The sequence below is a fragment of the Lissotriton helveticus genome, chromosome 5_1, assembly GCF_964261635.1.
Source record: "Lissotriton helveticus chromosome 5_1, aLisHel1.1, whole genome shotgun sequence".
NCBI classification, from domain to species: Eukaryota; Metazoa; Chordata; class Amphibia; order Caudata; family Salamandridae; genus Lissotriton; species Lissotriton helveticus.
Window position 1 is genome coordinate 253,550,047 of NC_136065.1, and position 26,229 is coordinate 253,576,275.

The following is a 26,229-nucleotide window of genomic DNA, read 5'->3' on the forward strand; positions in this document are numbered from 1 at the left end:
TGCACAACATTGTTAAATGCTAAGGAGACTTATATTAAGAATGAAATATGGCCTTAGTCCAAGATTAAATTAATAAGAGTGGCTTGAAATTGCTTTGCTATCACTTGCTGAATTAGTCCAAAGGATGGGAAGACTATTGTTTTGAGATAAAAGTATGTCATGTTGGAACAAATTCCATTTTCTGAGCACTAAGGCAAAGTTCAAGTATTACCACAAATAGAGAACAAATAGACAAAACCCTGAACTTTGTTTCTATTTGGTCATTTAAAAGTGTGGCAGAACCATATCTTGCAGCACCATAGGTTTTACTTGTTTGTTTGAGGATTTACAGTGTCTTGGTCAAACACATACACAGTGATAACTTAGAGCCAATATATTGTTTGCATGTCAAAGGGAGCTTATGGGCCTTCAAATTTCCTGGCAGTCAAATATGAAGACACACCTTTAACTTCACTCCACCCTAAATACACTACCCAACCCATGACTTTCTTTCAAAAAAGAGCTGAGAGGGCTGTGTTAGATTGACACCTTCACAAGCCGGGAGAATATAAATATTGCAACATTCTCTAGACATAAACGGTACACAGAGACTCGCCTATTGAGGTCAGCATTCTAAAACTCTTTAATTAGATTTATTTTACTCATGATAATGTTTGCTATTTGATAAGCAGTCCACATTACTATGAAATGATTTACTTTATTCTGAGCCATTGTGACGCATTCCTGGAAAAAATTACAGACTGGCATGGAACATATGTAAAGTGAGGTCTGATGGGGCCTGGGTGGGCTGCTTTGGATGCTAACCAACATATGCATAGACTAAAAACGTCAGGTGTTCGCTCAGAGGAGAGAAAGAAAGTTGTTTTTCTTCAAAGTCTTAGTTGTGAGCTTTCATTGAATGACTCATGCTCATATCCCCTTGAAACGCACAATGCACACAGGCTTCACATACAATAATTTTTTCTACTATTGGGTTTAGTCACGGCTGTTTACCAGTGCTAAATGTACAGACTGCACATTGCAAGCACAGCACATGCTACAAATATAGCTGTGATCAAGGAGAGCATACACGCTTTTCTCTACAAACTTGGATCATTTACGCTTGGTGACACAGCGTGGGGGCTAGTTCCCTTGTAGCCTTTCTGTCTCGCACAAATCTGGCTTAAACATCCAACTAGTGAAGGTATAGGTATAGGCACAAATGCAAAAGTCCATAGTTTTGGAACACACAGGGGCATCAAGAGGGAATGTCCTGATCCTAGCACAGAGCACTAAATAAGCATCAAAGACATAACATTGTTTCAACAAATACATTTACATGCAATGAATCTAAATGAGACTGATTTATATAGGCTTCTCCATCAATTAGATTACTCTGAAAAAATGCTGTATCCCGTGCGTTAGCATCTCCCTGTTCAGTTCCTGCTCAAAGGCTCCTTGAGAAGAACAGCAGGATTCCGTCGCCATCACTGTGTAATGATCTTAATAACGTTGCTTCTGCAGTTTAGTACTTTTCTTGCACCTTAAGGTCTGACAAGCTCAATACTTTTGTGATGCATGGGCAACCAAGTGTTGCTGAGTGAATTCAAGCCGAAATGTTGCATCAAGGGCAGAACCTAAAAGGAGCATTTGTTATTACCTTGAAAACTAACGCAACCATCCCACATTGTATTGTATTGTAATTGCATTTATATAGCGCTTATTACCCCTGATGAGGGTCACATCGCTTTTCCAACACCCAAAAGGATTAGTGGTGAATTAGTGTAGTGAAATATAAAATTAATTTGAGCAAGGGACATGTCAGTCTGTTATTTGGATTGAAAGGATAGTGGGGGAATAGAAGAGGGAAGGGTCTGGGAAATTGTTTTTTGGGGTGGAGTTCATAGTAGTAGGAGGGTGTTTGGGATGAGTAAAGGGGAGGTGGATGGGGAAGAGTCAGAGGGAAGGGTTTAGAAAGGCTTGTTTGGGAGATCTGAATAGTAAAATGTATGAGATGATGCAAGGACTGATAAAAGAGGGAGGAGTCTAGAAAGGGTTAGTTTGGGGGATCATAGTAGTGGTATGGGGTTTGGAATGAATGAGTGTGGAGGTATAGGGTGAGAAATAGGGTAGGCATTGGAAAGAGGAATAGAATGAGGTTTGAGGTGAGTCAGAGTTGTGAAAGAGGATATATTACAGAACTCCCTTCATAAACGGTTGTAGAAGTTGGAGGACAGTGAGTGAAAACAAGGCACAGACAGCCATTTTAGAGAGCACACAATAGCAGAAAACAGAGCTGGAGGAAGGAGTATGGGGAAAACCTTGCTCGTCAGGGTAACTACAACCCAACAAAGGGTACACCTGATCTCTGGACCGCAGTATATGGTAACAGATTAGCTACACTCTGAAAATCGCAAGACCTAACGCCACCCCAGCAAACATTTCTGTGCACAAACCTAAACCACCAGGGAGCTTTCCCTTGTGCCCTCCCATGTAGAAGTACTTGACCTACCCACCCACGCTAGTGAGGTGCCATTTTTATCAGGAGACCTGGGGGGACGTTGGGTGGTAGGAAATTTGTGTGAGCCCAGCAATTCCACAACTTTCCCACACAGAAATGTGAGTTTTTGGTGAGAAAAATTTGAGTTTTGCAGGGGATTCTGGCTAAGAAAATGATGGGGGATCCACCGCCTGCAACTCTCAGGATCCCGCCCGGGGTAACGACGGAGTAGAGCGTTGCCTCACGCCCCGAGCTGTTGCCAGGAGCAGTAGGTCTCCCTCCGGATTTGATACGGGAGTGCAACACCTATGCCAACATATTGATGTACAAAGGTATATGGTTGTCTGGTTCCCTACAGTTTGTGCAAATTTTACACATATTTAAAAGTGCTATTGATAAAATGCTGCAGCAAACAATTGGGGTGGTTGCCAATGCCATCGAGAACACCGAAAGAAGGCTGTCACTAACACCATCATTCCCACTCCAAAACCAGGTAGGGAACCTGACGATCAACACGACTGATGCCCTAGAGGCTAACTCCTACTTATCATCATCTTATGTTGAGCTACCTTGCAGCCAGGTGCCCCTAGAGATGTCGGCAGACATCCCCGACCCGCCCATCATCCTTGCTTCTCCGTCCCCAGTCAAAATACTGGAAAGCAGCAAAGCACGCCATAAGAAAAAGAGCACTAAAGAGCGCTCCCACAAGAAACTGACTAAAAATAATTTGGCAAATCACAACCTGGTGACCCCCACAGTCAATCCATCGACATCACCTGCAGGTATCCCTTGCTGGGTCACCAATATGGTGGCTGACCTGCAAGCATGCCTTGAGAGGACTATTGTGGTCCAACTTAAACCCCTGGTATCGAAACTGGATAAATTACTGGCAGCTGTAAACGCTAAGGGGGTTGGATTAACAGAGACATCTAACTGCCAGGGACGTGTCTCACCTTTAGTCCAATGTCCCAAACTCAACAACACTCTTAAGGGAGGGGAAGCCGGGGAGAAACCTCTAATGCCACAGTCTACCATTATTGTAATCCCGGCTAGCACCTCTAAGCAGATATCGGCCATCTCACGCCCCTTGCCTTCTACCACCGCCCAGGGTCAGGCACACCAAGCCGCGGCAGACTTGCCCCATGGCAGGGACAAGCCTGCCGCACTTGCCAAAGAGAGCAAAAAGGGGAGCATGGCTAGTTCACCATTGTCCAGGAATACCACCTCAAGACTTCCCTACCACCATCTGCAAACAATAAATCTACCACCTGAAGCCCAATCGTATGTGGTGGCACTGGCTGGTGTTCCATCCCTGGGTGAGGGGAAAAGAGAAAGCGGGACTGAGTTAAAAAAACAAGTGCATCCAATGGCTCAGCACGAATAGACCCTTCCGAGAAACATCTCAGGTATAATCCTGTCAGCTAGGAGAGTGGGCTGGGTTGGGAGGGGCCCCAAGTCAATAGCGGGAGATGTCATAATCCTGAACTTTAGGGACACAAACGCTGTTGAATACATCTGTAACGCCCCCCTCTTTAGTTCTAACACTCAAATTTGCCCACTCCATCTATCCTACTTTTATCCTACCCCCAGCCTGGAACAATTCCATCTAAAAGATGGCTGTAACAACAGGGGTTGCTATCCCCCACCCTGTATTTTGCCCAATCGGCGGTTACCCAGGGAGGGTCCACGTAACTGTAGTCCTTTCTTCCCTCTCTCACCGCACTGGAATAGGTTCAGTGTGCTGGAAGAGGTGGATTGACTCAGTATCAAGGGTAGCCACCCTCAACAATTGGAAAAGGAATCCCCAAATAACGTAGGGCCAAGGGAGGCTAATTCCACACTTCCCTCACCCGGCGATGTGCCAAAAATCCACGCCCCACCAATGGGGACTTCCACCAATAAGGGGATCATTGTAACAGGTGTTTCGGGGAAAAGTCCAGATGGGAGTTTAAAACTTATCTCCTGGAATATAGCTGGCCTAAAAAACAAGTTGCTTAGTCCTGACTGGGAATCCTACATGGCGGAACACGACCTATGCCTGATGCAGGAAACATGGGCACTGGAGGAAAGTAGGAGCCACACCTTTGCAACGTTTGATGTCCCGGCTGTGTCTCAAGGTAGAGGTCGGCCCTCGGGCGGGCTTTCTACCTGGATTAAACTTCACTTGGGTATCCAGGCAACCCAAGTTGCAACCAATTCCCGGGACATCCAGTGTGTCCAATTAATAACTCCCACCAACTCCAAAGTAGCCCTAATAAATGTCTACTCTAGGCCCTCCAAGAATGGACAAAAGTCTAAAACAATTATAGCTCTGAATACCTTTATTCATACCGTCGACCCTTCCACCGCAATTATCCTCGGCGGAAACTTCAATTGCCAATATGAGCCGCTGGGCAATCTGGAGTTGGGTGAACAGGATGAAGTGGATGCATTGTGGCATATTCCAGAGCCCAACGCTGCCCAGCCTAGAGTATGGACCCCGCTGGCCATCCAAATTAAATCCCTTACCCTTGCAACGTCCCTGCGGGCGTGCAATGGAAGGCTAGACCCAGATCGCCCTGCCTTAGCCACTTATAATAAGTCCCGGCAAACCTCCATCATTGACTATGTCATGGTGGAGGCAAGCAACTGGGATAAGCTAAAGGAATTCAGGCACGACAGCGACCATAATGCCCTTGTACTAACCCTCAAACCCGGTTCCTTTGGCTTCGCCAATCCGGCCGCTAACTTTGGCATAATTCCACCCCAATTGGTACCAACTAATAATAAAAGAAGGGTTAAATGGACCCACCTTGTTGAATCACCTTCCCAGCTTGCGAAATTATATCAGTGTGCACTTCCTCTACTAACGCAGATGGGCGAGCCAACGCTAGCCAGGGACCCAGTCGATATACACACGCAACTTGCAGTGGCCTTGGGGGAAGTTCTCTACCCTGCGTGTAGGAACAAACGACCTGTGCCTAGGACACACCCCTGGTTTGATGCCGCTTGCAAGAAGCAGAAAATTCTGCTTCTGGCGGCTATTAAATCTAGTGATATGGCCAAAACTAGGGCAATTAGGACTAGGTACAAAGAAGAATTAAGCAGGGCTAAGAGGGAGTGGGAGGAGGAGAGATGGGAACTATTGAGAGGCGCCTTGCAGGCAAGGGACTCCAAATTATTTTGGGCATTAGTATGCACTGGTTCAAGCAAGGGTGGGGAGATATCTTTGCCAAATATTGCCCCCTCTGGCAGGCGCACTTTGCGGCCCTCTACTCTAACCCCGAATTTGACATCACAATTTGCCCGACTGGGGCTAGGACACTTGAACCGGTCAGTACACCGCAGCCTTCACTAGACCAAGGTCCCCTGCTTGAGTGCCGGCGGCGGGGGGCCGCCGGTTGGGATAGCTCATGGGAACGGGAGGGATTTGTGGTAGAGCTAGGCCAGGGAAATACTGAGACCATTACCATTAAAGAGGTAGAATCAGCGATAGCTAGGCTGCTACCGAACAAGGCCCCCGGCCTGGATAGGCTGCCTGGCGATCTATTTCGCTCACAGCCTAAAATCTGGGCCCCGTACCTCACTGTTCTGTTTAATGCAGTCCTTGATGGAGCTAACCCCCCTGACACCTGGGTTGGTGCCGAGATTGTCCCCATTTTTAAAAAGGGTTGCCCCCTAGCCCCAGCCAATTATAGGTCAATTAGCCTTTTGGACACCTCACAGAAACTAATGGGCCGAGTCCTGCTAGATCGGTTGCAAGGGTGGATGGAGGACCTTAAAATCTTAACTACCCTCCAGGCAGGCTTCAGAACCGGAATCTCGACCCTGGACCAAATATTTAGGCTCCAGGTCCTCTTCTGGAAGACTGTCCAGGAGGAGGGTGGCAGCCTCTACCTCGTCTTCGTGGACCTGCGGGCCGCTTTCGACCTTGTGCCCAGGGAGAGTCTGTGGAGGGTTCTGAAATGTCTCGGCCTCCCACCCTACCTCCTAGATGTCTTGACACGCCTGCATGTGGGGAATTACGCCCAAGTGAGGTGTGGCAGGAACGGAGATTTATCCCCCCGCTTCCCAGTCAGGAGAGGTGTACGGCAGGGCTGCGTCTTAGCCCCGACGCTCTTCAGCCTGTACATTAACGGCCTGGTGGGGGATTTACTCAAGGTCAGGGATAGTGATGTCCCCCGGTTGTCCACTGGCCGGGTGCCCGCTCTGATGTTCGTTGACGACACTTTGTTGCTTTCGCGAACATCAACGGGCATCCAGCGAGTTCTGGACGGGTTTGTGACATTCTGCGCCTCGCGTGGCCTAGAGATCAACCTGGGTAAGACCAAGTTTATGATCTTTGGACCCCCGAGGCGCACCCGTCCAGTCCCCACTCTAAATGGGACACCGCTTGAACGAGTGAAAACTTTTGTTTATTTGGGCATCACCCTAAACGAAGACTTCACCTGGGGCCCCCAGGTTGCTAGTTCCACCCTGAGACTTTCGCAGATCACTGGGGGTATTTGCAAGTTCCATAAGTCAACCATCTTCAGACCAGTTTCCCCTGCTCTTGAGATCTATGGGGTCCAGGCAAGACCTGCTGCAACATACGGAGCGGAGCTCTGGGGCCATACGAACACACATAGCCTACTGAAAGTGGAGCAGGCCTTTATGAGGAACTTGGTGGGTCTCCCCCAGAGCACTCCATTGATACCCTTGCGATTGGACATGGAAATCGAGCCCATCACTGAACTACTCTCAGCACGTCCGCTTCTGTACTGGAGAAGGCTCTGGACTGTCCCAGAGCTCGAGGACTACAGAGCGGAATTCTCAATGGTCTGGGCTACCCTGAAAGGCAAGCGTATACCGTGGTTACAGCACATCAAAACTCTTGCCCAACAAATTGGCCTCCCCCAATTGTGGGAGTCCCCTGAGGTGAGCTGTGCGGCGGTCCAGAGGAAAGAACTGGTGGCCATTGTGAGACATTTTAACCTAAGTCTACTGTGTAGTGCGACAGTTATGGGAAGGCTTACGAAAGAGTTCTTACAGGTCAAGCTGGCGCCTCAGAGGGAAGAATTCTTAGACCTAATACAGCCACCGCTAGCGAGGAAACTATACACCCAATTAAGGCACGGCTGCTTATCCATCGGGGCACTGACTCTCTCTTGGTCAGGGAAAGAGGATGGTTCCTGCCCAGCATGCAATTGTACTAAAGAGGACATTGTTCACATTCTGTTCTTTTGCCCGGCGTATAGCAGTATACGTAGATGCTGGTTGGTACCGTTGTGTAAAAACTTGGGATTAAGCCAATGTGCCCAGGCCTGCAGGATCCTAACCTATGACACCTCTCCCGCCATTGTCTTCTCGGTTTCCCGCTTCTTACATGGAATGTGGCGAAGAAGGACTTCTTTGCTTAATTAACTGTCTTTTTTTTTATTCTTTTTTTACTGTGATGGCCATTTCTTGATAACTTCCAATTTAATAATGTCTTATCTTAAAAACTCTATTTATATTTTTATTATCTATGTACATATTTTATCTGTGCTTTTATGGTCTTTGACCGAAATAAAGTTATCAAAATGAAAAGTGTTTTTTTATTTTACTCATTCATCCAAAGACTGTATATAGATAATAAAGGACCTGTGCATTTGTAAAAGAATTCTGTATCGCACTACCCATACTATGTTTTGAAAGGAGTATGACTTGATGCCTGAAATTAAGTAAATATGTATCCTCTTCAAATCAAAGGCAAGTCCAACGTTTTGCTGAAATAGGCCTGATCGCACTCACTGACTGCAAAGACAATGCTCTCGAAGACACAGCTAAGGTCTCTGCCTCAAACAAGAAACTCTTCTCACACTGGGAAATTGTAAAAGATAAAGGATAATGATTCCCACCTTGCCACATCTGCAGATCGTGGCCCCTCTTACCCGCGCTCCTCTCTGTAGTGTTCTGGGTCTGCGGGTGGGCTTCCGTCGTCTCATATAAGATCAGAGGAGGCGGCGTGATAATTGGTGGACTGGAAATCTCCATATCTGCAGAAGATAAAACAATACACAAACTCAGCTTGCACTGCCTGAAGGACCAACATCATTAATTTTTGTTTCAAGTGTCAATGAGTAGGGTGGATGATTTTTAAAATATATCTTGCTTTTGCAAATTTCATGTTGAATGATCCCAGAGATGAGTTCTTTGATGAACAGGAGAAATAAAGGAAAGAACTTAGTCTGTCTCTAGCTTTGCCTTTCAAATCCAACAAGTTCCTATCTGAATGAAGCTCTACGTGAAGCGCAACATCTTCAGCCATAGACCTGCACCAATATTTTGGACCTAGACATTTCAGGGTCTTGTGCACCTACATTTTCATAGGCAGGACCAGAAGCTGAAAAGGAAAATCGCATCAGCAATACAAGGATAACACCAATTGTCTTTGAGTCACAAAAAAAGTGGAGGCACAATGTCATGAAACATCCATCAGAACAGTCCAGACAGCAGGACTCGAGTGATGGGAATGCGCTCAATGGAAAACTCCCCCAATTTTGATTTCCTCAAAAATATGCTAGAACAATATCTAACTCCTTAGCCATACAAGCAATCCTGAAGGTCACAGACAAACCTGAGATGAACAATGAAAACATTATTCTTGTTGGTGGCATTGAAGCTACTGGCATAAACAGTAAGCAAAACAAAACCTACTGAATTTCATTACAAATCCATGATGAATGTGCTGCCCAAGGTATTATTTCTGTTTCATGCTCTGCTTGTCAAGACAGATGAGACCTTTTTAGGATGAACAGGACAATTTTGTATCCCAATTCATGTGGACAAACCCCCACTGAGAGTCTTCGGAGTAGGTTGGAAGGAGGTACTCGGTTATCAAATTTCAAACTGTATTGCTGCGAGAATGGGAACAGATTGATTCTGACATGAATCTTCCGAACTGTGGGTACATGGACTATACAGAGGTGGGGAGACCACTATCGTACATGGTGTGGTGGAAGAATAAATGAACGTGTCCTCATGTAATGCAACTGGTGCTATGTAAAGCGCTCTGATACCCGATTCGGGTCAAGTTCGCGCTATACAAAGCTCTGTATAAAAAAAAAATTGTCCCATTTGGTACAACTCTTCCATCAAGACAGTGGTGAAGGGAGGCCTCACTCCTTTCCTGTTTGCCTATAGCCTGATATAGTTAAATAGTTGGAAAGAAGGAGGCTGTAAAATTATTTGAGATCAGTTTCCCAGAAGTGAGAATAAATCCTTTGATCAGTGCAAGTGGGACTTTTGGTTAAGGGAATGAGACAGAATGCACATTGCCCAGATGTGAGGCTCTGGGTTATCTATCCATATACAAGATCTGCAGCTATTACAAAAAAAACTATCTCTTCAAAAGTTCCTTTCATCTACATGGGAACCCCGAAAAGCGTGTTCTCACAGATTTACCAAATACTATAGGATCTGAGGCCCCACTGGTGTATTTCCACATGAATAAACAGGAAAAGGAGCAGAGTGGACAGATGTGCCAAAGGAGTGGAATGTGTCAAAAAGGGATGTAAACATGAGCTCTATCTACATGGAAAACAGGAAGGCCCATTACCAGCTTTTATACAGGTGGAACCACACTTCTTTAAAGCTACATCACATGCCCATGCATTGTCATTGTCAATGTTACAGAGGCGGTGGAGCTGTGGAGTCAATGTAACATATTTGGTTGTCATCTCCTAAGCTGTTCCCCTTATGATGAGCTTTACAAAACACTGAGGGAGTTATCACCTGCCATTTAGTTCAGAACACTTACGTCTTGGGACTGTGCCGCAAGGGGTACAAAGATGCAAGGCTCAGATTGTCATCTGGTGTGGAAATATTTGGTAGAAATAAACTAGAGACTGCCTTTGAATAAGTAAGCAATTGAATTGGAGGCTTTGGGTTAGCCTGACCTTGTAATGCATAATGAGTAATATTCAATTCTTTCAGTCTGATGGAATGCGGAACCCGTTATTAGATTACATGTCGAAGGGTCTCAGACACTGAATGCCCTTTTAGATTGAGCCCTTGACCTGTTCACTTGAATCTAGGGTTCTAAGTGCATTCAGTCAGTCAGTCAAAGTAGGCTTTATTTCGATATGAATATATCTTTAAAAGCAACACAATACAGTTTTAAAATACATAAAAAGCCTTATTTCATAGAAAGCAGTTATACAAAAATCGAAATACGAAATACAAATGGCAGCAATAAATTACATAAAATAGGCATAAAAACTCAATTAAACAATGTAAGAAAGCCTTTTAGACCTGATCAACCAAGCCCAGTTTAAAAACTTCGCCATGCCACAGACAAGTAGGGGCCGTGTGTCCGATTTCAGAATGCGTAAGGCCTCACCACAATGTCTGGTACCTAAATCTTTGCAGAGGGGTTTCAGCCACCTAATGCGGGGGGCATTGTATGCCGGGCATACAAAAAGAAAATGAGGGACTGTCTCGATCATGGTCTCACAGAATGGACAGAATGGAATGGTCTGTGCAGGAGGCTTCCATCTGGCAGTCAGTTCGTGAACAGGCAGCACTCCTACTCTGAATTTAAAATATAGGGCCCTATCTCTAGGTTTTGTAATAATATCGAGATAGGGCTCTCGAAGTGCCACCTCCTTTTGTAGTAGGAATTCGACAGTAGATTTACCTACATTAGAATTTGAATTTCTCGAATCCCTTACCCATTTCCAATAACAGTTTTTCAAGACAGACTTGGGAAGTGCGGTCCTAGACTGCCAAGTATCTCCAAGACCCACTTCTCCAAGTAAACACTTCACATCTCTTAGCCATCCTATTTTGTGCCAACCAGGCATTGATAAAACCTCTTTTAGCCCCTCCGCATAGCTGGCAAGTTCCGGAACTCTCCAAAGGCGCGCCCAGAGGAGAAGAGGGCGTAACCTTGCCTGATCCTTGATAGAGCGACAGCCCATATCAACGAGTTAGGGAACAGAGGGGGTACTATAAGGGAGACCCATCAAATCAAGAATTTGTTTTCTGAACAGGTTAACTGATCCACATTCTGCGCCCCCCAGAGCTCCGCCCCATACAACGCCGCACTCACACCTCTTGCCTTATAAATATCCAGTACCGGGGCAATTAGTTTGAAGGTAGAGGAACGTTGTTCTTTGAGCAGAGCCCCCACCACCCTTTTATGGTTTAACAACATTTTTTGGAGATGACAGTTCCATCTCATGGTGTCAGTGAGGCGGATTCCCAAGTAGTCAAACTCCTTGACCCTTTCGAGGCATACTGAGTTCAACACGGGAGGCCTGCCTATCTTCTTCGGGGGATTCAGGATCAGATATTTAGTCTTTCTTGTATTGATTTCCAACCCCCTCGCATCACAAAAAGATTGGAACCTATCAAGGAGGCTCTGCAGCCCAACCGGGGTCTTCGAAATCAGGAGGGTATCATCTGCAAATAGGAGCGTAGGTATTCTTCTGCCCGCCAGGGATGGAGCATCTGCAGGATATTGTAAAAGATGCTCTACCACACCGTTAACGTATAAGGAAAACAGTGTGGGGGCTAAAACACAGCCCTGGCGGACCCCTCTATTTACAGCTATTCTGGTGGTCTTTTGGCCCTGATTTCCCCACCGAACCTGGGCAAAATTTTCTTTGTGGAACTTAATTATCAAGGACAATAGGTACCGTGGCATACCCAAATCAGATAGGACCCTCCATAAACGGCTGCGGGGCGCTAGGTCAAAGGCAGTCCGTAGGTCTATGAAGGCGAGATACAGACTGCCTTTGCCCAACAGAACCACCTTCCGATATATCATCAATAGGCGGAATGATTGTTCGATGGTCCCTGTACCAGCCCTGAAACCTGCCTGGAAGTCAGAGAGTATCCCATTCTCCTCTACCCACTGTAGCACCCTCCCCAAAACCACCTTGCCTGCAACATTCTGTGTGGAGTCCAATAAACTTATAGGGCGATAGTTGGCAGGGTCGTCCCGGCTCCCTTTTTTGAAAATCGGGACGACCTCAGCGCCCTTCCATGAGCTTGGAAGAGGGGCATCATAGAAACTTGCATTGAGTAGGGATGCTATAAGTTTTCCCCATTCTAATTTAGAAATGCGGATCAAATCTCCTGGTAGGCCATCCAGCCCCGCAGCTTTGTTTGGGATAAGATATGAGATTGCAACCTCTATTTCCTTCCCTGTAAACAAACAGTTCTCACCTAGCCCAAAGCAGTCCAATGTATAATTCTCAGTACAATCATTCCCCTCGCCCGAGGCCACAGTATACAAATTAGAAAAGTGATTAAACCATGACACCTCTGGGATATTACATGTTACAAGGGAGTCCATGGGTTTGTCCTTGGCTCTGACCAAATCCCAAAAACTCCTATAGTCCCTCCCAGTGCTCGCCAGTTTTAGGTCACGCCAATATTGATCCTCCCACTCTTTCTTCGCAGTACAAATAGCGCACCCATACGTCTTCCTGGCAGTACTGATTAGACTACTGTCCCTAGTTTTAACTGCCTTAATTACATCTCTTTTGGCGCTTCGGCAAGAGGCAGAATACCAGCCTGGATTGCCTTTGGGACGCCCCAACCTGTTGGCCCTATGTCCTGGATTCTGTATGATGAAGGGGTCACCCAAAGCTTTAGTAGTGTCGCTAAATAAAATAGAAACCTCATGGGGATTTGCTGCAACAGTATTTAAACTAGTTAAAGCACTGACCATAATAGATCTTATTTCCAGAATCTTTCCATCATCCAGAGCAACCTTTTCCCATTTCAAACGTCTCCCACAGTTCGAGGCGCGAACTTCGGACGATGACTTCCAGACCTGGGGTACTTGGAGATTTTTCCCAACCGACCAATTAGAGGACAGAGACAAAGTTAGTGGGTTGTGATCACTGTCAGTTGAGGGTAAAACTGCCATGTCCAGCATGAACTCCCAAAGTCTAAAGTTCAACAGGATGTAGTCAATTCGAGATGAATGACCTACCCTGTTAAAAGTATGGGCCCCACCAATATCTGACTTTGTCCGTCTATTAACTGCCCTGACACCATATTCCAGAGTCAGGGCATTTAAGTGGATAGCTCTTGGGGTCCAACTCTTGATTGGTAGTATTGAGAGGGATGGGATACCTCTCCTAGCATCGTCCTCTTGGCAGCCCAAAATATCATCCACCGCTAGGGGTTCAAAGGTGCAGTTGAAATCCCCTGCTATCATTAAAAATGAGTCGACACAACCAGATCTGAGTTCGCCTTTGAGAGCTGATAGAGTCGACGAGGGCTTGCTTCCTTTTGAAGGTCTAGCATAAACATTAAAAATCTCTAGGGACCTCCACCCTGAGGGCCCTCTAATTGCTAATCTCTGTAAATCCGGAGACCTGGTGGCTATGCTCGTTATGTGGTAACCCAGTGAGATGCTTATCCAGATCAGTAACCCGCCTGAGGGGCGGCCTCTCCCCGAGGGGGAAGGGATTGCGGGAACAAAATAAGTAATATATCCGACCTTATATCGAGGTTCCACACACCAAGTTTCCTGGAATAAGCATATTCCAAAAGCTTCAATAAAGGAGTTCCATTCGGGTATATCCAAATTACGTGATATGCCCGCTATATTCCAGCTAACTATTTTCAGCGTCTCATCCTGTGCCATAACCGGTGTAGGAGAGGAACTCTGTGCAGGAAAACCATCCCCAGGCCCAGAGTTGGTTAAAACAACGTTCCCTAGTGTCTGCTGGTTAGCGGCGACAGGGGCGGAGTCACCTGGATTTAAATGCATGATCGGGTCCCCAAGATTGGAAGCAAAAAGGCCGTCAGGGACCTGAGGTACAAAATTATTTAACTGGGGCTCGGGGGAGTCATGCAAACAGTTTGGCTCGATATTTTTAGCAGACCTGGCCAACGCTCTGCTGTCAGAGTCGTGGGCAACAAACATATGATGGAGTCAATCCACCCCCTCTAGGCCTGAAAGAGCCGCATAACGATTTTGAAGGGGTATAAAGTAATTATCCTGCGAATAAGTTAAGACCCTGGGATTAGGCATAGCAGCCAGTGAGGATCTTGGATAAAAATAGGTCAGATCATAGGGTATGATGGGACTATTACCATTTTCTGGAAACCAGTTTAAAATATAGCTTACTGCTCTATGGTCCCTAAAGTTTATGACAATTATGTCACCCTTTTTTTCCTTTGTTCTACTTCCAAGCCATGGAAGACGGCGAACATGTAATATCTCGCCGTTTAAATGAGGAGGAAGGGGACGATTCTGCCTAAGCCAATGAGTAGTTTTGTTTTTTAACCGGGGCATAATTTTCCCTCTTACCATCCTCTAACATTGGGACTCCAGTAAGGACCACTACCAGCGGGACCGCCTCGGGTGGCAAATCCACTTGAAGACCCTTTGGCTTTATGGACCTAACTGGACTTTTCCTCCTCTGCTTGTTTTGAGCAGTGGATTTGTCCGGTGGTTTCGCTCCCGCCTGTGCCTCTTTGGGAACATGTTGTACAGCTTGCAACGTAGGGTTATGTGTGACTAACCTTGGGGATTTTGTTTTCCCGACTCAATGGTATTTGGATTTTTTTGGGCAATAATGTTTGGAACTTGTACCATAGGTGGAGATGCCAATACTGGCATCACATTATGCTTAGATACCCCTGGGTTTACAGCTAGTGCTTCCTCTAATGATTTAAGCCGATCTTCTAATCTTGTTAATCTCTCTATCAACAACAAAGTTGAGCATCTAATTAATTGTTCCATGGTTCCCTTCAAGTCCATATCGGAAGGATCTCGTATCAACCGTTGTACTGGGGTTCCTTGTGCTGGTATAGTGGATGTCTTTGGTAGCAAACCTTTAGCAGGTTTACCAAAGTCAGTGTGGCTGATCTTTTTCCTCTGTGGGTCAATACCCCTTCTCCTTCTTTTTCTCGGGGGTGAGCCATGTATTCTGGGTTGCTTTATGTTAGTAGGCTTTTTCCGTGTAGCCTCTGCCACTGGTAAGGGTTTGTCAGATATAACTTCCACTACTGGTAATGATTCGCAGGGAGAAGATGAAACAAGACTGTGCAGTACATTATCCATATCAGGAGTAGAAGTTACATCTCGCAGGAGGATTGGAATTGGGATACTGTTATATATTGTATCAGAATCCTTATTTTCATCTTGACAACTAATATGTAATGATTTATCTAACTGCAACAGACCAAGGGAGGGGCATTTATTTTTAAGTGATTCAACTGCGCGGCGTCGCTCTGCGCGTCGCTCTGCGAGTAGACTTTCCCTCTCAGGCACTACCCTAAACACATAGTCATCCAATGTCCCTTTATTAACACCATTAGCCAAAGGCAATAATCCTTTTGTTGAACTCAAACTCATGGTGTATTACAATTAGAGACTAAAGCAATATAGGACACAACAACATATAAGCACCTGTAGAAGGAAGGAGCACAACCACACTATGTTTGCACTTACTAACTAATATGACACTTTGCTTTGGGATAGTAGACAGAATGACAGAAAGTTGGCCCAGCCCGGCCTCCCTCGGCTCCTGAGGGCTACAGAGGGCCCGCCCTTTGCCAGGGCTTAGCCCGGCGTCCCGCTCGCGTCCCGCGGAGCTGGGGTGACGCCTGCTTTATGCAAAGCCCAGGGTCGAGGGTCCAAAAACAAGGTATGGCAAAGGTTAAACACCTATGAGCGTCCCCCGCTCCACCGGGGTGACGCCTGCTTTATGCGCCGCCCGGCGCGATTGTGTGGCGTCTGTCCGCCGCTGAGGGAGCCTGGGAGGTGTAGTTTCTGCTGCTGCCGCCCTCCACACTGCGGCCGCGAAGGATGACCACTGCGGCGGCGGGAGGGAGGCAAGTTGTGCCGATATTCAAAGCCCAGGTTTGAGGGTCCAAAAACAAGGTATGGCAAAGGTTAAACACCTGTGAGAGCCCCCGTGCATTCAGTCTGGTGGCTTAGAGGACTAATGCGTCCACTGTAGGGGCCTGTGCTTGACCTCATGGTCACAGGTTCAAATTCCAGTGGGTCCACTCAGCTTTTCATTCTTCTAAGGTTGATAAAATGATTACTATTGAGTAGGTATAACAATAAACATCTATTATTCAGTGCCAAGATACCCTTTGCAGTGAATATGCGCTTTACAAATACACATGTTATGTTAGATTAGATGTATGTGCAACAGAAAGGCAGCAGCAGTAGTAGGGTGTCCAAATAAGAATGATGCCGGATACTCTGCTTTACTAGAGCAACTTCAAGGAGGGTGGGGTGGAGAAAATGTTCATGCTGAAATGTTTAAATTTCATAATAGCGTGAACATGCGCAGCTGAAACTTGGTTTCATAAGATATGCATTCCACATTAGAACCATGTTTATTTGGTATTTCAAAGAAAATCTATAAAAACATTATGTACAAAAACATGATCGAGGGTCAATCAATCAATCAATCATGCCATTTGTATAGCGCACTACTCACCCGGGAGGGTCTCAAGGCGCTTGGGGGGAGGGGTATGCTACTGCTCGAACAGCCAGGTCTTGAGTTGTTTCCTGAAGGCGAGATGGTCCTGGGTCAGCCGAAGGTGGATGGGGAGGGAGTTCCAAGTCTTGGCAGCCAGGTAAGAGAAGGATCTTCCTCCGGCGGTGGCTCTTCGGATGCGTAGTACGGCTGCGAGGGCGAGGCTGGTGGACCGTAGCTGGCGGGTGGGCGTGTAGAAGGTCAGGCGGTCGTTGAGGTACTTGGGGCCCAGGTCGTGGAGAGACTTGTGTGCGTGGGTGAGGAGCCGGAACGTGATCCTCTTGTCGACGGGGAGCCAGTGCAGGTTCCTCAGGTGGCTGGAGATGTGGCTGCGTCGGGGGACATCCAGGATGAGTCGGGCGGAGGCGTTCTGGATGCGCTGGAGTCTTTTCTGTAGCTTGGATGTGGTTCCGGCGTAGAGGGCGTTTCCTTAGTCCAGTCGGCTGGTGACGAGTGCCTAGGTGACAGTCTTCCTGGTCTCGGTCGGGATCCAGCGGAAGATCTTGCGAAGCATACACAGGGTGTTGAAGCACGATGAGAAGACGGCGCTGACTTGTCTGGTCATCGAAAGGGAGGGGTCCAGGATGAAGCCCAGGTTGCGTGCGTGGTCGGTTGGCTTGGGTGCGGTGCCCAGGGCTGGGGGCCACCAGGAGTCGTCCCAGGCGGAGGGCGAAGATCCCAGGATGAGGACTTCCGTCTTGTCCGAGTTCAGTTTCAGGAGGCTGTCCTTCATCCACTCGGCGACGTCTTTCATCCCTTCGTGTAGGCAGGTTCTGGCGGTGTCTGGGTCTCTGGTGAGGGAGAGGATCAGCTGGGTGTCGTCGGCGTAAGAGATGATGTTGAGGTTGTGCTGGCGTGCGATGGCTGCGAGAGGTTTCATGTAGATGTTGAAGAGGGTGGGGCTGAGTGAAGATCCTTGCGGGACGCCGCAGATGACTTCGGTGGCCTCGGAGCGAAACGGGGGGAGGCGGACTCTTTGTTTTCTTCCGGCGAGGAACGAGATGATCCACTCCAGTGCCTTCTCTTGGATACCGATGTTGCTGAGGCGCTGGACTAGGGTGCGGTGGCAGACCGTGTCGAATGCAGCGGAGAGGTCCAGGAGGATGAGGGCCACTGTTTCCCCCTTGTCGAGCAGGGTCCGGATGTCGTCGGTGGCTGCGATGAGGGCGGTCTCGGTGCTGTGGTTGGCTCTGAAGCCGGACTGCGAGGGGTCGAGGGATCCGTTCGTCTCGAGGAAGGCAGTCAGCTGTCTGTTGATGATCTTCTCGATGACTTTAGCAGGAAAAGGAAGGAGCGAGATGGGGCGGACGTTTTTGAGATCGGTGGGGTCCGCTGTAGGTTTCTTCAGGAGGGCGCTGATCTCGGCGTGCTTCCAGCTCTCCGGGAAGGTGGCGGTGTTGAAGGAGGCGTTGATGATGTTCCGGAGTTGGGGTGCGATGGTGGAGTCGGCCTTGTTGAAGACGTGGTGTGGGCAGGGGTCGGTCGGTGATCCGGAGTGGATGGTGTTCATCGTGCGGGCTGGGTCTTCGGTGGTCACCGTGGTCCAGGTGCGAAGGGTGGCGGTGGGGGGCGTTGGTTCGACGGTTGGGTGCGTGGGTGGGGCGCCGAAGCTGTTGTGGATGTCGGCGATCTTGCGGTGGAAGGACGAGGCGAGGGAGTCGCAGAGGTCTTGTGACGGAGTGATGTCGTTGGTGCCGGTGCTGGGGTTGGAGAACTCCTTGACGATAGTGAAGAGCTCTTTGCTGTCGTGGGCGTTGTTGTCCAGTCGTTGCTTCAGGGATTTCTTCTTGGTGGTGCGGATGAGCTGGTGGTGCTTGCGGGTAGCGTGTTTGAGGGCGGTCATGTTGTCGGTGGTCCGGTCAAGGAGCCAGGCTTTCTCGAGGGTGCTGCAGGTCTTCTTAGAGTCCTTGAGGTCGTCGGTGAACCAGGATGCCTTCTTGCTTCTGGGTCTGCTGGGAGGGTTCTTTAGTGGCGCGAGGTCGTCGGCGCAGGCGGTCAGCCACTGTGTGAAGTTGCGGGCTGCTTCGTTGGGGTCCGTTGTGTTGGCGGGTGGGCTCTGGCTGAGGGAGGTGGTGAGCTGGTCTGCGGTGATCTTGCTCCAATTCCTGTGAGGTACCTGTTGCGGGTGGTGGTGGGTCGTGGATCTTTTGAAGCTGAAGTGGACGCAGCTGTGGTCGGTCCAGTGGAGTCCGGTGGCGTGGCTGAAGGTGATGTACTTGCTGGAAGAGAAGACGGGATCAAGCGTGTGGCCGGCGTAGTGGGTGGGGGTGTTGACCAGTTGCTTGAGTCCGAGGTTGGCAAGGTTTTCCAGCAGGGCGGTGGTGTTGCGGTCCTTGTTGTTCTCCAGGTGGAAGTTGAGGTCCCCGAGGAGGATGTAGTCAGTGGAGGGGAGGGCGTGCGGGCTGATGAAGTCTGTGATGTCTTCGCTGAATTGTGTGCGTGGTCCCGGGGGTCTGTAGACGAGGGTGCCTCTGAGGGTCGTCTTAGGGTCGGTGTGAATCTGGAAGTGCAGATGTTCGGCTGCGGAGAAGGAGTCGTTGGCGTCGGTCGTGATGCGGATGGTGTTCCTGTGGACGATGGCGATGCCACCTCCGGTCTGGTTGATGCGGTCCCTCCTGATGATCTTGTACCCGTCCGGGATGGCGATGGCGGGTGCAGAGGAGGCGTTCATCCAGGTTTCCGTGAGGAAGACGACGTCCGGTGATGTAGCGTCGAGGAGGTTCCAGAGTTCCACGGCGTGTCTGTGGACGGAGCGGGTGTTGATCAGGATGCACTTGAGGTGGTTGCTGCTGGTGTTTGTCTTGGCGGGTGCGGGGCAGGTTCGGAGGCAGGTGAACTTGCAGGTGCAGCAGGTGAAGGGTCCGTGGGTGCGTCTCGGGGTGGCCCGGCAGCAGGCGTGGGTCCGGCCGGCATTGAGTGCGTTGAGAGTGGCGGCGTCGTAGGTCAGTCGGGTCGTCTTGCCTCGGCGGGGAGGGCGAGGGGTCCTGGCGCTGGGCGCGGGCCAGGCGCAGACGGGCTTACCTTTGGCGCACCTTCGGCGCTCAATCGGTGCTCCCGCTGCGCGCTTCCGCTGCGCAGTCGCTCTGGGGGCGTCATAAGTAAGGAGCCGGGAGGGAGGAGCAGCTGGGTGGCGGGAGCGGGGCGGCGAATGGAATCACAGGGGGGCGGGGCCGCAGGGAGGCAGTGGCGGGAAATTCCAAGAAGCAGCGGGAAATTCCCAGGAGCAGCGGGAAATTCCCAGGAGCAGCGGGCAGCGAGCGAAGGAATCTGCAGGCAGGAGGCGGCAAAGGCAGGCAGGAGCGGCAGCAGTGAGTGGGGCGACCAAGCCCTGTGGAGGTTTGACCTCTTCGGTTAGCAATTCCCTTCTGCAATGTCAAAAGTGTGCAAGAAGCCTTTGAATAGATAGTATTTACCGCGAAAGGTTGGAAAGGTTCTTAAAACACCATACAGGTTTCCATGAGCATCAACTGGAGGCTACCCTTTTATTTTGGTCCTTTAAAGCAATATTGCCAAGCCATGGGAAGACCACAGCTTTGTAAAGATCAAGCACCTGAGGAAGGTGCTACAGGAGTATTAGGTGACTTTCAGTTTAAGGATAAAAGAAAAAAATCCAAGAGAAACTTGAATCTGTCAGCAACGTCAATGTTTCCTGCTCATACACATGTATTTTGGCATTAGTGTTATATTCAGACAACATTCTGTGTGAAGTATTATAGTTTATACATTTTCCAGGCATGGTTGTATAAGCCCTCTAAAGGAGCATAACTTACTCCAGGAATGAGCATGCCTCAGAGTACTGCTGAAACAACCACTCAGAATATTAAAATGATGCAGAATTTAAACAAAAATGTACAACAATAATTAGTGATGACGAAATACAGTCCACATTTGCTGTATTTTCTTTGGTCACTAATGAACCTTTTGAGGTGACTGAAACTGGAAAGGTAACCAAAATTGCACTTTGATAAATTCAGGTTATCAGTGCATTGCCTTAAAATATAACAAAAAAAGAAACAACAAGTGAAGTAATGATATTTCCTCAACTAATAACATTGAAGAGTAAATTGTACAGTACTGTCGTCTTTGGTGACTCTCACCTGACAAGAAAGAGATCTCGCTGAACATCATCCAGGTGTCGGCAAAGTAGAATCTGCAGAGAATGGCTTTGCCGACGCGTTTGTTGAGAGGGACGGTGACAAACCTGGCACTAGGATTTTTGTCATCCAGGACGGTGGTGATGCCCTCAGGCTCTGGCTCCCACTCGGACATGAGGCGGGGTTTGAACAGGCACTCAACCCTCTGGAATATCTTCACTCCCCTGGAGAACATGTTGTTACAGTGCACCTGGAGGAGAGATGTGGAAAAGGAAGCCAGTGAAAGAGAGCACAGAAGACGACTTTGGCTGTTCAGTCACTGTAACTCTTGTTGGATCAATTGTTCAAAACATTCAGTGGCAGTGAGAATTACTGTTGTGAATAAAAATCAGGGTCTTAACCCTCATCCATCTGCTTTAACCCCCTGGCTGCGGCCGGAATTCCGCACCTGTGCGGCATTTTCCGATAGCGGGCGTGGTCATGAAGTCTCCCGGCCGTCATCAGCACATGCCCACTGTAACTCATGACGGCCGGGAGCCGTCATCAGCACCGAACTGGTTAAGGAGGATATGTGGAGATGTTACTGACGCATATGATTGCCTGGAATTAAAAATACCATGAGAAATTCTTTCAGGCATGTTCATAGTCTAAGAATATCCCCTCGAACCAGGTCGTCTTCCACATTTGTTGACCTATGTGCTTTCATTTGACCAAAATCTCTCTTTCAAGAAAGGTAAAGAGGGATTTAAAAAAATTCTAAGGCTGTTTCTACCTGGTCTGGACTATCAGCTTCCAATAACAAGAATTTGCAATGCAATAAGTCTCGCATTTGTGAGAGTTTAAGCTATTGGCATTGTAAATGACAATGCCTTTTATTTATCTGTGTTGCTAATTAACAATTAACACATAAATGAAAGGCATTGTCATTTACAATGCCAATAGCTCAAACTCTTGTAAATGCGATATTCAAAGAAGCACCCGCCAGTGTCCTGGGCTCCTCTGAAAGTGAAAGCATGCATAGCGCGCTGAATGTTGCAGGAAAGCATGTCTTGCCTGCAGTAGGAGAAACTCATTAAAAGAAATAGTGCTTACAAACTATAAAAGACGTACCGTGTAATAACCAAAGTAAAAGGGCCAGTCCTCATGGAAGGTTACAAATAAATACAAGGTGGTACTAAGGAGGGGCTAACAAGCCTATTAACAAATAAGAAGCAAGCATTTACATAGGATAATGACACAAGCCAATGACAAATATGGGCGGAGAGTGGGCGGGGCATCTATTCCATACTCCAGTACAACATGCCGCATAGCAGCTCAACCTAAAAAGTAACAATCCTGAGGACACAGCCAGATTGTTACTGTTATTATCATTACTTCCAATAATTAAACCCACTCCTAAAGGCTTCTGCCTTCTTTTGTCAAAGGGAGCAATGAAAATGCCTTGGTATGAACATTGCTACTTCATCTACATGCCCCATTACAGTAAAGACCATACCAGTCACCGGTGGCGGAACAGAAACTCTGAGCAACTACAGTGTTTCCAAATTGAGAGTATTCAGAAGAGAAACAAAGGATTACACAGTCACCTCTAGATTTCATAGTGGGAACACCAATCGTCTAGCTATTAACTAATTGTCTGGTGCATACCCATGAGAACAAGTTGTTCCACTAGTCAATAGAAAAGTACACACATTTATAAAGCATCAGAGAGCATCCGTGTTTATGACACTCAAGCCCTATTTCTTCATCTCAGTCACTCATACCAGATTTGCGACTATTGATCTGGACCTGATTACAGAGGTGAGCCCTCTGAAAAGCCATGATACAACAAAATCTTCTGCGAGATTCTGAAGGGAATTGGGTTTTTAAGTAACACAGTTCTTTGCTTGATTTAAAACTAATAACTAGTCACATTTTGAAGTTGTCAACATCACTTGATGGGAAGGATCTTTTGCACATCGATGGCATCATTCTAAGAAAGTTAGGAAAATGTGATTGTGGCAGATTTTGCACAGCATTAGTCTTCACCATTAGTACAGATTGCGAGCATATGAGGAGTGGTCTCCGGTGTTTCAACACACTGGTTCACCGTGAAAAATAAGGCATCCAAGACAAGTCACAGATGCAGGCATTTTCACTCACCTTTACTAAGAAGGTCTCTCCACATACCATGATATCTCCCCGACCACACACCCCCACACACACACACACCCACACCCTTAGATTAAACAGATAATGCTAAGATATGATGTGAATAAACGTGGAGCAGGCAGATGTTCACTAAACATTCTTTGTGTGATCTCTGAGACAGTTGGGCATATTTCTGTGAGACTGCATTGGGTCTACTAATAAACAATACAACTGCATCAAAGAGTAAGGATATTCATCAATGAGGTAATCTAGAGCTTGGAAGTGAAAGGCCAACACAGTAGTCCAAAGCTGCAGTTTCCAAGTAGTTCCATGTCTTATATTTGTATTGCTTAAACCTATGCACGTAAATAATTCATGGAAGTGTATGCAACAAATGTATGCATCTAAATGTAAAGACTGCTTTTGTGGTCTTTTATAGTCACAATGTTAGATCCTAGCGCATACTTTCTTTGCTCTTCCTCTTGTATTCGACCAGTTCCTGATACTGATGAGGCAGGCTCTAACAAGATTGCATTGTGAGCGCACAGTGGTCATCGTTTTTATTTTTATTTTGGTGGAGATAGCTTGGAACCCATGTACCTTACAATGACCCGTATGTTACTCTTCCCTGTTTTACTACCACATTTACTGTGAAAGCAAATTGATTTTCGGTCAAAATGGTTTCACAATTCACTAATATTTACAATGGCATAAAAAACAAATACATCTACCCTATGTACTGAGCAATGTAATTTAGCCAGGTTACAAAGTTTATTAGCAGAGCCAAACAGAGGGAAAAGGGTAATCTGGTGGGGGAGGAAGGTAGGAAGAGGCGTGGAGAGCAGCATGTTCGAAGAAATCCTTAACAGTGGTGTACACAACTACTTGTGTGGTCAAGCTGCTAAGTTGCAGCCTTTGTCACTGTGTTCTATTCTTGCTTTGGTTTGGAAAAATCATGTGATTCTGGAGAATCCTCATTGCGTAACATGCCTAACATATCTAACTACAGAGCTGTGTAACATACATGGGAAAATACAATGCACCTGTGTCCTCCAATGACTCGTTCCTAACTCTGCTGCACCACAGCCTGTTTTCTCTGATCCATACAAACAAAATGTGTCCCCTTAAAGTGCTCCTGCACTTTATGGACCTAGATGCATGTTAAGTATTTGTCAACGAAATGACCCCCATTGAAATCTATTACCTGATGCCTTCTACAATGCTGCATAATTCATGAAATGTTTTACAGGATGAGAAAGAAGGCATTATGGCACATAAATAACTTCTGCAGCAATCATTTTCACTTAAAATAACCCCATTTAGCTTCTCAAAGTACAAAACTGCAGTGCATGTGTCCTCATTGTGCTCCTCTGATGGAAAGCAACGCCTGACGCTGTGAACTGCTCCACATAAATCCGGATTATGCCAGGGTAACACTTGCGCTGCCAACATCCGTTTTCAGAGGTGTAATTGGTTTGCCCTTTATGTGTTGATTTATTTATTTATTTTGGCGATTATCAGTGCGCCACATGCCACCAAACTATGTATAGCAACGGGCTCATTGGCGAAACATTGAATTGTAGGCTTTCTTAGCAGTATTTCTAAATTAAGTGAACTATTTGAATTTATCAGGTTTTTTCGTTGTGACTAAAAAACCCTTTTAGGCTAGAATGATTAAGAGGAAGCAGCAGGAAGATCACAGTCCGGCAGAAATTGATGCGTCTTCCTTTTTTCAATGTTATTTCCCTTTTGAGAGTTAGAGCTGAAAACGTTTATCTAAAATCAAAGTATCTCACTCTTCTTTAGAAAAAGGTTTCTGTATGATTATGTCAGATTCACAACACCTTCTACCACCTTCTCTTTGCAGGTATCTAGGTGTTGTAGACTTGTAGGTCTTCTACCAACTTTTGCCAGGTTGTTTTGTTAGACTGGACCAGCCTCGCATCCTCTACATTCACTTATAATACAAAGTATAATGCTCAACATCGTTTATGATGTTGGGAATCTTCTCTTGCACAAAGCGAAATTGTTTCTTAATTTCATTATATACATATATATATATATACATATATATATATATTTTTTTTTTTTCAAAAATGTGCATGGTACAGGAAGTGCTCTCAAATATATATTTAACCAAAGTTTGCTACTGTGTCGCGTGCAGCACTTAGAAAAGTATGCCTTTGTCTTGGCTGCCTTCTGATTTAAAGAAAACTCAAAGTAAACGATGCAATCTCCCCCCCCCCATATTAGGTGACATGCGTCGAGTCGCTCCTTACCTGCAACAATGGATCATTAAATCACTAATAGTCATTCACCTGGCATCTAGCAGCAGTAGTAGTGTTAACTCTACCATACTGCAGTGGCATATGGTTATGAGTGCACATAAGAAAGACTTGAATGACTGTTAGTGATTGATGATCCTCGGATTTCAATTTACAGCAAAATATCCAAGAAACGGGAGGTCACTGTATATAATGAACTTAACGATTTTACTTTTCCCTGTTTTCTGCAACAGTTTAATGCACAGCCAATAGGCTACCATAAATAGGATAGTAGTAGGGGTAAGCCGAGGTCCTGATTAAGACCCAGTGAACAATGGGCCACAGACAAACGGGTGGAAACATGGTGACTGATTTACCAATTGGAAGGGAGGTTTCCTAAATAATAACCTACAACCCTTTGCATAATTTGAATGTTAGGCACTTAGGTTAATATAAAAGCAATAAAAAATACCTTCTTCTCACTTAATTTAATTTTAAACCGCACTTAACCCATAAACAGTATCAAACCAACCACCAATAAAGAGCTAGGATAAACCACACACAAATCAATAAAAAAAGATCTCTAGGTGAGCCCGCCTAGCAACAATCAATTCTTGCAGGTGAGCAGTGACCCAGGTGATGAAGCATGTCTACTAGTGTCAGTGAACGGTTCATGTCATTTTCCATGCGCAGTCGATGCGTCATTCTTAAGAGAATAATGGAATTTAGTGTGTATTAATATTGGGGGGTTTTAACTTTTATTTTTCACTTTTAAGATAAACAAGTAAACAGCAGTA

The 26,229-nt window shown here is 46.7% G+C and overlaps 1 protein-coding gene across 2 annotated transcripts in view; it reads right to left on the reverse strand.

Annotated features, from left to right (window-relative positions):
• Window positions 1–26,229, reverse strand: part of LOC144754406 (discoidin domain-containing receptor 2-like) — a 436,005-nt gene that overhangs the window by 61,507 nt on the left and 348,269 nt on the right. Inside the window, exons 10-11 of one of the 2 annotated variants that reach the window (XM_078642135.1) lie at window positions 21,042–21,288; window positions 8,338–8,475 (exon numbers count right to left, since the gene is read on the reverse strand). In XM_078642135.1, the coding sequence (XP_078498261.1) occupies window positions 8,338–8,475; window positions 21,042–21,288 (385 nt within the window). The remainder of the gene's footprint in view (window positions 1–8,337; window positions 8,476–21,041; window positions 21,289–26,229) is intronic. The other variant, XM_078642136.1, reaches the window with a different exon arrangement.